This window comes from Phlebotomus argentipes, unplaced genomic scaffold (assembly GCF_947086385.1).
Source record: "Phlebotomus argentipes unplaced genomic scaffold, Phlebotomus argentipes genome assembly contig_2, whole genome shotgun sequence".
Classification (NCBI taxonomy): domain Eukaryota; kingdom Metazoa; phylum Arthropoda; class Insecta; order Diptera; family Psychodidae; genus Phlebotomus; species Phlebotomus argentipes.
Genome location: NW_026776162.1, coordinates 4,209,254 through 4,221,224, shown reverse-complemented (window position 1 = coordinate 4,221,224; position 11,971 = coordinate 4,209,254). Strand labels below are relative to the sequence as shown.

At 43.3% G+C, this 11,971-nt stretch overlaps 1 protein-coding gene across 1 annotated transcript; it reads left to right on the top strand.

Moving 5' to 3' along the window:
- On the top strand, nucleotides 1-11,580 carry LOC132264797 (uncharacterized). The gene is made up of 14 exons (XM_059765119.1): nucleotides 1-402; nucleotides 531-633; nucleotides 720-1,208; nucleotides 1,772-1,998; nucleotides 2,065-2,401; nucleotides 2,449-2,525; nucleotides 3,067-3,297; nucleotides 7,267-7,459; nucleotides 8,006-8,177; nucleotides 8,323-8,576; nucleotides 8,634-8,741; nucleotides 9,799-9,954; nucleotides 10,022-10,374; nucleotides 10,462-11,580. Exons 1-14 carry the CDS (start codon nucleotides 263-265, stop codon nucleotides 10,679-10,681), a joined length of 3,060 nt encoding a protein of 1,019 aa, XP_059621102.1. The 5' UTR covers nucleotides 1-262; the 3' UTR covers nucleotides 10,682-11,580.
- The last annotated feature ends 391 nt before the right edge of the window (nucleotides 11,581-11,971 follow it).

Below are 11,971 nucleotides of genomic sequence, written 5' to 3'. Positions count from 1 at the left end.
TCAAAGGCATTGTCTGCTTATTTCAGCGCCAATCGTTGTCGCCAATAGGGCTCGATATTTGGACAAAAAATTGAGTGTTGGTAAAATGTCTCACAATCCATACAAGGTGATGTGAGCCATTCTTTATCACTGGAAAATTGTGAGAAGGCACCTGATAAAGGTGCAAACGCAATCAATGTGTGACAATTGAATGGCTACATTTTGTGAATAAGTATAGTGGCAACAGTGGTGTCAATAGGATCGCAAGTGATTTGGAGGGAAAATGCTGAAGTCGTTCGAAGGGATCGCCACTCAGCTCAAATTCAAGTCCAAAGTCTATTCAATCGACAATTTGGCATTCAAATTTCACTATCGGGCGACTTTTATCATCCTACTCGTCTGCACTGTGCTGGTGACATCGAGGTGAGAAAAATGTGAGAAATGTGAGAGAATTGGTGTGCTGTTAATTGGTGAAAACATCTCCCGGGTGGCTTTCGCTCGGCCAATGCCAGAGTGTCCGGTTAATTGAATTCTGCTTGTTCCCCCATTAGACAATACATTGGAGAGCACATAAGATGCATGACAGGGGGAGCCCCGACCATACCTGAGCATGTGATCAACACCTTCTGCTTCTTCACCACGACCTTTACAATTGTGAGTAATTATCGGGCAATGCGAGTCTGGGGAGAGGCCTATCTCCCCTGTGATTTACACCTTGTTGACAAGATCTCATCTCGCAGGTGAGACATCTCAACGAGTCAATGCTCGAGCGTGGCAACATTCCACACCCCGGCATTGGTCCTGTGTACGATGATGACGAAAAGAAGTTCCATGCCTACTATCAGTGGGTGCCGTTCGTCCTCTTCGGCCAGGCTCTCATGTTTTACATGCCGCACTTGCTGTGGAGGAGTTGGGAGAAAGGGAGGATTAAGGTGCTGGTGTATGGCTTGCAAATGACCAGTCTCTCTTGGCACATCAAGTGCCAGAATGACGTCCAAATCACCCCCAATCAGACGCTCAGGTGCAGGAAAACCATCGCCGAGAGAGTGGCGATAATTAAGATGGACTTTCTGCGACATCTCCGAGTTAATCGCTGGTGGGCACCAAGACTGATCTTCTGCGAATTCCTCTGCTTCGCAAACCTCATTCTGCAGATCCATTACGTCAATGTCTTCCTCAATGGTCAATTCCTGACACTCGGGATTGATTTCATCCAAGGTAATTTTGAGGTAAAGCACATTTTCCCATCTATATACAAGATTTTCCTACATTCCGAAATCATTGATACATAATGTGCACGTGTTGAAAATTGTAACATAGACTTTCCCACGGTGGTGTTATCGAAAAAGAAAATTGCATTGAAATTGAGGAGTATTTAGACGATAAACGTCTGATGCAATTTTTTTTTCAATTGTACAGTGCATTGTGAATCATGACGCTCGTAAAATATGATTAGCAATACTAACACTCAATAGTGTTTTCTGAGAAAATTAAAAGCACAACCGCGAATTGAATGGCGAGTTTCGCGAAATTCTTTATCATCTATAAACGGAAATGATTGATTTAGTTGACCTTGCAAATTCAAGTTTATTACGTTATGAGATATGCGATTTTTTGCACGCGAAAGCACTGGTTTTTGAATCATTTTTTACAATTTTTGAGTCATTAATCAGTGCCTAAGCTATTACGCTTTACTTAAGCTGGCTTCCTCTCACGTTGGCTAGTTGGTCTCCCCTCGCTGTTTGTGGCTACTGAAAGAGCTAATGAAATGCCCATTTAATGGTGATTGCAGGGCCCCATGGATCCCCTGGATGTGGTCTTTCCGAAGGTGACCAAGTGCCACTTCTACAAGTACGGCGCCTCAGGATCCATCCAGAAGCACGATGCCCTCTGCGTCATGGCACTTAATGTCATGAATGAGAAGATATACACCTTCCTCTGGTTTTGGTTTATCATTCTGATGGTTGTATCGCTCTTCTCATTCACCTGGCGTTTCTTAACGCTGATCCTCCACTCAAGGTGTCACTCATGAGATTAGTCACTGGCCGATAGAAGTTCTCAATAATTTATTCGTATCTTCGACAGGTCCACAAAATTCAATGGCTTCGTCTTCTCAATGGCGTGCCCGGGACGATTGCATCCGCACGACATGGTGGTGATTAGGAAGAGTCTCACCTTCTCGGATTGGTTGTTTCTCTACTACATCGCGAAGAATCTGGATCCTCCGGTGTTCCGGGAGCTGCTTTCGTCCCTCGTGACGGAACTCAGTGGCGAGGCTGTGGCTGAGGAAGTGGATGAGGAGGAAGAGATTGTTGAATTGCGTCGACACAGTGAAGACAATCCTGAGAATTCCATAATGATTCAGCAGGCGGAAAATGAAAACATCGACACAGTGGATATTGCTGAAAAATCCACAAAATTAGCTTAAGTATTATATATTTTTCTAGCCAAATATATGCATCACCGCAGAGTGATGTTTGCCTGTGTGCAAGAACTCCCGTGTTGGACTCACCTCGCGAGAGCGGTGGACAGAAGTGCAGACACAGGCAACACATATGAGATCAAGACGTAGAGGTCAAAGAAGTGCGACGACCCTAGAACTCTGCTTACTTCTTTTTGGTATTCTCGTTCTCTGGGTGTCTTTTATGTAACAAGATGGCTGTTCTTACCAACACACCATCGCCCAGTGATTGAGAATGCAAATTTGGTCATGAAGCGCCTCTGCATCTCATCAACTTTTGGCCGCCGTGCAAAGTGCGCATATGATGCAATGAATATCAATTATTACCCTCTGTGACGACCAATAAATTCAATCAGAATGTTTAATGATCAGGAGTGCCTTTGTATTGGGGAAGGATGGGAAAGAGAAAGGAGAGACAAGTCAAAAGGGGTTAGTCATAATGAAATTCTCAGAGACCTTGTAGGTTTCCGAGAAATTCTTTTCATTTCCAAGGTAAAGCATTTCTCCCTCGTCGTGATCAGCATGAGAAACACACGATGATGCTTTTGTGTCAAAATCGCTGAGAGATGTGAGAAAAATGCCAACTTGCGGTGAAGATCAACTCTAAGATCAACTCTGTTCTTCAGACTCCCCAATGACTGTTCAGAATTGATCAATGGAAGGCACAATGAGACGCGATGGAGGATCACAAGACACCAAAATGTTGATGCGCTGTTCAATAAAAAGTGCCAAATTCTCACAATCAAGCCACCCACTCGGCTCCACTGCTTGCGTCCATCTCCCAATTGTGGCAAGATGCAAAAGAAGTCAATTGGCCTGGTCAACAGCCGACAACCCGCCAATTTATTTCCCATCCTGTAATTGAATTAACGCAGAATGCATGACACACGAATTATGGGAGTCATGTGACATATGGCAAATAGGCACCAATGAGGTGTACAATTGCGCGTGGAGGCTGATTAAAACTGCTCTGTTAATTGCCAATTGATGGTATTTTACAATCAAATTGGAGCGATAAATTCATGGTAGAAAATTATTGTCAAGTCATGGCTCTCACAGTGAATGAGAGGAAATAGCTGAAATGCAATCAATGACAATTTGCATTTTGAAATTTTTCATCTCGACCAATCTATTTTTACAGCGTCCAATAGGATGTCATTTAAAAGTGGGAAGAGATTCAATTGAAATTTATACCGTGAATGAATACAGTAAACATGCCACAAATAGCTCTATTTCGTGTCTCACTGAACTTATTGTGTTAACATAAATCCCAATTTGCATGATATGTTCATATGCACAGTAATAGAGTAATTTGTAAACATAGTTATTGTGCAGACGACTTTTTGCTGCTGTGACACAATGTTTTTTCCCATTGACGGGAGAAAGCGTCTGCTGGATTGTTGTTATTTCACGAGATTTTCCCCATGTCACATTTCACGCATGGAAATTGCAAGAGAATTGCATCATTTTGCGTCACTCGTGAGACATTTCTGAGCGTGCTTGAGGGCAATTTTTTGGTCATCCCATCTGAAACGCCCCGTCAAATTGTATATCCATGAATTCATGACTTCAATCGTTTGAAATGTGTGATTTTTTCCTACCACATTTGGATGATGCAATTTCCGTCTTTTATACACAAACGTCGAATTTTCCCCTCATTGTATTACATCTGGGACAAAGTACATTCATCCCTTTGTTGCCAGAGGTAGGTCATGTTAAGAAACAAAATACTTTAAGTGTTTGAACTTGTGTTTGAAGGATTTTCATTCACAAACATGAAATTGATGTTTAAATCAATAATTATGATGAAATGTTTGAAATTTCAAACAAGTATAAGATTTGTAATTTTAAAAAGACTGATTTAAAATTGATTCTCTTTAATTATTCATTAATAATTATTCCTACATTAGTAGTTTGTCACTTTATTTATGTAATGACAACCCTCTTGGCTTATCCTTTCTTTAAAACGCAATGCGTAGTTCGAACTTATTAGGGTGCCTGACAAAGACAGACACTGTCGAAATTCGTGGAATTCATCAATAAAATGCACTCGTGCGTTTGCTCTCTGGATCGCTTCTCCCCTCGCCTGAAGTCCTCTCAGAATCTGCGGAAAGGTTCTCAAGCCCTGCGCCGAGCATACATATCGATGCACGGTGTCTTCGGCAGAAACATCAGGCGAAGGAATTTCTCTGGCTACATAGCTCGGTATATAGGCAACATTTTGCCTTTTTCTGCTGCATGACCAACACAGACGCGCGCCGTACAAGAAATTGAACCGAAGATGGTTTGAGCGTTAAGGCCAATTTCTTACATATGGGATGGTTCATGTACGAAAATGGTAAAGAAGAGATGGTCGGAGAACTGTAAAATGTGATGAACGACGCGTTTAGGAGAATAAAACTCGTCTGAAAACACAAACAGAGAAGATCACCCGCAGCAACACCCCGCCGATCACCTCTGTCTACCCAGCAATTGGCCAGAAGGTACAAAGGTCTAAGAAAAGGCAGCAGCAGCAGTGCAATTATCGACATTTCAGAGATGCTGAATTCTCCCAACTGTACTCCAAGCCCACGGCTTTGCCCGCTTTGCCTCATTGGATTTGTTTGTTTTATCCACAAGCGCTCGAGGAGAGAGAGAAAATGTCTTTTAAAGGCCCCACGAAGAACCAGTTGCCAATGCCTTTTTCTGGCCCTCACGAAAAGGCGAGGCATTTAAAAGAAACTACCATGAGCCCGTTTATCGCACATGTTACCATTCTGGGCATTGGAAAATTATTCACAGAGCGAAGAGACACACTGTTTTTTGATTGAGTTGTGATGCGGCTCAACACCATCAAATGAATTTGTGGCATTAAAATTGAGTTTCGTGTGCGTAATCATCATTTTCTTACGGGGTCAATGAATTCCAACCGTGGCGTCCGCACACTAACCAGCTTTTTTTATTTTCATCATCACTAAAACTATGTGACAAAATTCGCCGCAAATTTGTTCAACTCACGCTTAACATTTTAGACACAAAGCATGTAAGAAAAAGCGAGTAGCGAAATGAAAAAGAATAGAATGAAAGTTTAATGTGACTGCAAGTCAAGCTAAATTGACAATCGTGAAGTGGAAACAATTGTTCATAAATCAACCATATCTCAATGTAACCAAGAGGAACGGGAAAACTGTAATCTCAAGAAGCATTGCGCCAAGTTTTTATATCCACACCAAAATGCTAAATTTGGGTCAAGTAAAAAGGTCAATTTAATCATACACTGAGACAGATAGCCCTATATTAAGACTCGATCTCGTCTCGTCGCACAGTTCAGGGATTTGTTTCTGCAAATCTTAATCTCACAAGCTTTGTCTACATGTTCCACATGCAAGTGAGCAAATAGCATGATTAGCACGATTAGTGTTTATTTATTTATTAGTCAGACAGAAGGTGTAATTTATTGTTTTCATAAAAGTTTAGCATCAGTCTTTTTTGCATAGCAAACTCCCACAGCATTCTTCAAAGTCTTTTAGCCTAGAATGTTGTCACATGTCTGTCCTACTGATGTTTTGTTGCTAAATGAGAGAAGCTTCCCTCAACAATCAGTGAATGATTCCATTATTCATAGTAATTGTTTACGATCGCCAAAAACAAAAGCTAATAAATTCGCAGTCAAGGCGCTTAAATTAATCGCACGTATTGACTTTTATAGGCCTATATAATTCACGTACATATAGTACTGAGTTTAGTAATAAAAACCTGGCTCTGAAGCCCGAACAAATTGAGATTTCAATTGCAGTGTTTCTCATTTACACTCTGAATTTTCTCACTTTTAATATGTTTAGCTGTCGCGTAAGTACAAGTATGTTGTATTAGAGTGACACACGCTTTCAGTCTCAATTGAGATAAATTGAATACAAAACACAACGACCCAATTTTGAGGCAAAGCAACATGACTGCGAAAAAGTGTCATTCCGAGTGAGAATTATTATTGAGAGAGGAATTTTTATGGAAACTCGAGTGCCTCAAATTAGTGTTTAACTGTTGGTTCTTGTATTTTTCACAACTATGTGCTATTTTTACTTATAACCACCAAGTGATAAGAGGAGCGTTGCGTAATTGTGGAAAATAAAATTATGCAAGTGCCGCGAGTCTATCAAGAGTTTTATTTAAAATTGAAGCAATTTGAGACAGAGATTAATGGGTGAATTTTGCGATAGCAAGCAATAATAAGGTCACACTTCTACGTAATTAATTTATGAAAAAGCCTTTTTAATCGTGAGCGATTGAGTCGTTAAGAGCAATTACACTCGGGGCAAAATTCTATAATACATTCGAGCACGGAGACTCGGTGAGAGCTTGGGCGCATGAACAAACTCAATATTTCATGGGAATCAGGACAAAAAATCAAAACAACGGGGAAGCGAGCACAAGGGATTGTGTTACAGCTGGAAGGGTGTCTCTCGAGTGCGGAAGACATCAATTCACGATTAGAAGGGTTACCCTTCACATAATGTTCCGGTGTTATTTTCGAAGAGGATGTAGACTAAGCAGAAGCTTCTGGAGTCTCAATGACGCCTCAGTTCTCGGGCTCTCTGACGCACACATATCCTCTTCCTGCCTGATAACAGCTAATAGCACTTGAGAGCTTGCCACTGATTAGTACTTATAAATCCATTATAGGAAGCTGATAAAGTGTCGCTTTGAAAAAATCTCTGGCGCGCTGTGGAATTTTTAGGCACGGTTCTCGAGGAATGCGACAGCAGCTTTCGACCGAAAACGGACCCTGCCTCGAGACATGACGGTTCATAAATATCTCCGCATGCGAAACGCTGCATTTCCCGCCTCAGAGTAGGTCAGAGTCGAATTTCTCCCCATGCAGAAGATGATGGAAGGGCCAGGGTCCTGGTCGCTCCCTCTCACTCTGGCACCCTGTTGAGTGATGTTTCCAAGGGAACGAATGCGAGTGGCTGCGAAAGAGTGCCAGCACGCACAATCCAGGGACTGGCAACCTTCTTACGCGCCGAAGACAGCGCATTTTCAGTGAGTTCCTCAAGCAGAATTCCTGCTCTTTCGCCTGTGTCACAGCAATTTCTGACACGAATAGCGCAGCGGCCGGTGTGCTCGCTGGAGCTGAACTCTTTTCGGGTGTCATCCCGGCGAAATTGCACACAATAGTGGGTGCTGTCGTGTCGCCAACATCCCATGTGGATGGGCAATTGCTGAGACAATTGACGAGTTGCCCTCCCCAGGCGATTGGGCTGCGAGAATGGGAGGGAGAGAGAGATTGAAAGCAGCCAAATACAGTGCCAGAGTCTGGCAAAGTCCGACCATCGGTGAGGAGACACAAGCAAAGGCAAAATAATAACACGCGAAGCAACCACAAAGAGGGGTCTCAGCTCACTCAACTCCATTCCCAGTAAGTTTACACGCTTATATACACATCAATCGTGTAGATAGCCATTATAAAATACATCTGGAGGGGGCCCGCTGGAGTGGAGAGGTTGCTCTGTACTCGGCGGTGTCCTCGTAGTGTAGTAGTATCAATCAGATTGGAGCTCCAGCACAGTTGTGTATCACGTAATTCAGTTTGCAGAGAGAAACAGCGACGAAATTCACTCGGGCAGCGTTTACAAATTGCTGCAGCGGCGCAAGGGCATCCCTTTCGCTGCGGAGAGAGGACGGAAAAAGCGCGGGAAAATCCAGGACATCCCCCTGAGGAGTGGGGGCTCCATCCCAGGACCAGGAAGCCTCCGCGGGTGTTGATCTTTGTGATGTGTTCAAGTGCAAAATGGGGCGCTTAGCCAGAGACTGTTGCAATTAAGTATGCCCAATTGCCAAGTGACTGTGTGCATGAGATCCGCGTAGTAGTGATTCATTCCGCGATAGACTGAGATCAGTGTAAGCCACAATGTATAAGCTCCTGGGAGGACTCAAGGACTACTTCAAGCTCCAGGAGATCCAGACGGACAACGCCGTCTTTCGCCTGCATAATGTCTTCACCACAGTGCTCCTGCTCACATGTAGTCTCATCATAACTGCCACCCAGTACGTGGGTCAGCCCATCAGTTGCATCGTCACCGGGATCCCGACCCACGTTGTAAATACCTTCTGCTGGATCTCCAGCACTTTCACCATGCCAGATGCCTTTCGGAGGCAGGTAAGCGTCCAGCGCACTGTCGCCCAGTGGCAGCCGCTCTAAATGCCAACATTCTAGGTGGGGCTCGATGTGGCACATCCAGGAATCAGCAATGACTTCGACGACGAGAGTGCCAAGAAGTACTACACGTACTACCAGTGGGTCTGCTTCGTGCTCTTCTTCCAGGTGAGTTGCATCATCCGCTCTGTGTGAGCGCGGAGAACACACCCCGAGTCCATCCCTGATTGCCACACGGCTCAATTGAAAAAGATGCTCGAAAAAATTAACATCAATTTAATTTACTTTTCTCGCCACATATGCTCCCACTGACTTGAGTGGGAGCCCAAGTATGAAAATAGTAGTGACATGACGAAGTAGTGGCGGAGGCCAAGTAAGTGTGGTGGAGAAAAATCCATGTCCATCGCATATTGAACGTGGAGATACATTAATATGCTGTTGCTTCACTTGCCATCTTTTCCTTCTTCCCGCTCTCTCTGCCCAATCTTTGGCCGGCCACGATTCCGTGCCTTGGCCAAGATGCCGCATCGGGCAATTGCTATCGTACGGTGGGCAATTTATTTCAATTTACCCAACCCGAGGTCCGTTCTGACATCACCAAAGTGCCAGGGAATATGCCTAATGCAATATTTATGGCAACTTGTTCCAGATAGTTGTGTCCATTTCAATTGAGAAAAAGAATATGTATGAATTTTCACTGTACCAAAATGGTTATTGTAAATGAAATTCATCGAATTTCAAGAAGCACGTCGAGATGCAATAAAAACAAAGCACTTTGAAGCGGAAATTCTTCCGTGGCGGAAAAATCACACCTGCTCAAAATACACATCTAATCGATCTGATCAATACACACATGCACATTGCACAATTGGCGTGAGATTATATTGAGACGATTTAAGTAATTTGTTTCCATTAAACATTTATGTACGAATACATAACAATTATTTGCAGAAACCACAATTACATTATTTACGTGCTGCCAGTCGGTTAATTGACTAATTAAGGTCGGTCGTAGACATCCAGTCGACACTTTCAAAAGAATTCGGTTAAATAAATTAACACCTATGAAAGTGTCTTCAGCAAAACGCTGGGAATTGAATCTATCCACTTTGCCAATGCCAACTGTAATGCCTCTCAAGGGCCTCTATTGCATGCACGGCAAGATGGAGAGCGAGAGAGAGAGAGAGATTCTTGGGTAATTGTTTCCTCGTGCTTCTCTTCCCAGGCAATCGCATGCTACACCCCGAAGTTTCTCTGGGACTCGTTCGAGGGTGGTCTCCTGAGGACCATCGTGATGGGACTGAATTTGGGCATCTGCCGCGAGGAGGAGAAGACGGCCAAGAAGAAGGTGCTCATCGACTACATGCTGCAGCATCTGAAGGTATGACACGTGGGGGTGAAAAACAATATTTCTGAATAATTCACGAGTGTCTTTTATTCCCCGCCAGCGCCATAAACTGTACGCCATTCGCTACTGGGGCTGTGAACTCCTCTGCTTCGTCAACATTGTCATTCAACTGTGGCTCATGAATAAGTTCTTTGACGGTGAATTCATGTCCTATGGCCTGCGGGTGATGAGGCTGTCCGAGACACCGCAGGAGAACCGATTTGATCCCATGGTGTATGTTTTTCCGCGTGTGACAAAGTGCATCTTCCACAAGTACGGATCGTCGGGCTCCATTCAGAAGCACGACTCCCTCTGCATCCTGCCGCTGAACATTGTCAACGAGAAGACGTACATATTCATATGGTTCTGGTACATTATCCTGGCCATTCTTCTTGTCGGATTAATAATTTATCGGTGAGTGTAATTCCCTGCATCATGTCACATACATTGTTCGGGAGGGAGAAAACTAATCTTTCGGTGGCTCTCCTCTTGTGCCTCCAGGGTCATGATTATAACGATGCCAGCAGTTCGTGCCAGAATCCTCAATGCACGCAATCGCATGGTGCCGAGAGAGGTGGCCAAGTCCATTTCCAACAAGGTTGATATCGGCGACTGGTGGATTATCTACATGCTGGGCCGCAATTTGGATCCCATCATCTTCAAAGACGTTCTCACCGAGCTCACGAAGAGCATAGATTCGTCCAAGCGAGAGAAGAATTGATCCTCCCGCGGGCGTCATTTCTGAAATTGAGAGACACACACACCGACAGCACGATGGTGGATTGAGAGCGAGAAGAAGACGGATTAATTAAGTTAGATCATTTTTTGAAGAACTTTTATAATTTATAAACTTTCCATCTGCATTTGCCACCACATCTGGAACATGACGCGCGCGATGACTTTTCCGCGAACGACGAGAGCATCTTCTTCTCTTCCCTTCGTTTCTTATGCCTTTCTCAAATCGACTGTGTAAATTTCTGAGAATCTGAATCTTGCAGATCTATCGTCCATGTGCCCTTGTCTGACCTCCGGCACTGCATGCACTCGCCCCATGGCATCGTGAATGTGGGGCAAATTTCCAAGGGAAATTGCACTTTCCACATGTGACGTGTTCGGAGTAGAGAATGTCCATTATATTTTACGCCTCTGTGATTATTGGTAAATTAAATTAAGGCACACATTAGGCGATGGGTTCCTCTGGTGAGCATGTTCATGAAATGCAGATGCACATAACTGCATGAGATTATAGTCGAAATGGAACCGATATTTAGTTTTAATAGCGTTGTCTCAAAATAAGTTATCAACGGAGTGGATTTTACTGTTGGCGCAGTGTCTCCTGTGTACCTCATTTTGTCTCTCTGCTATGAATTTTGCCCAATAATCCCACATGGCAGCAATAAGATGCAATTATCACATGCATAGTTCATGCTATCGTCGGAGTGACACCGAGAGGGAAAGATTATAACACGTGTTTTACGAGGCTTCCCGACAGCAATATATATTTTTATATACACTTTAGATGTAAAGTTTTGTAACTAGTGAGCCCGCTACTGGACGGGGACTATCAACGAGATGAAAATACAATTTTTGTCCTGCAAACTCATTCCTCTATATACTTTTCTCCCTTTTCTCCCTGAGCATTCATTTAATCGCACGCAACTGGTTGTAGCGCAATTCAATTTGGAAGTGAGAAAAGCATGAAGTCACTGAGTCGAGACACTTTTTCTCCCGCCAATTTCACCTTGTATTTTTCACTGTAGATGTCGCTGGCAGTCTTCTCTCTCATTTTACGCAAATATTTGGAGATTCAATGTTTCACAACTAACATTGTTTGCTTTGCAAGTGGTTCTCATCTTAAAGAGCAACGAAATTAAGTCAGTTATATGATTATTCTTCAATTAAGATTCAAAATTTGCATAAACAATTTCGAGAGTAGTCACGTGTTAATACACTCTGAGGACACATTACTAAATTATTATGCACTTCTCTGGGTTATGATGGGATTAAATGT

Bases quoted from the DNA above. Each gene is read 5' to 3' on its own strand.
- LOC132264797 (XM_059765119.1), top strand. From the start codon at position 263: ATGCTGAAGTCGTTCGAAGGGATCGCCACTCAGCTCAAATTCAAGTCC. The intron at 1,209-1,771 runs GTAAAGCACATT...TGGTGATTGCAG, and splicing joins TCATCCAAGGTAATTTTGAG to GGCCCCATGGATCCCCTGGA. The intron at 8,577-8,633 runs GTAAGCGTCCAG...CCAACATTCTAG, and splicing joins CAGATGCCTTTCGGAGGCAG to GTGGGGCTCGATGTGGCACA.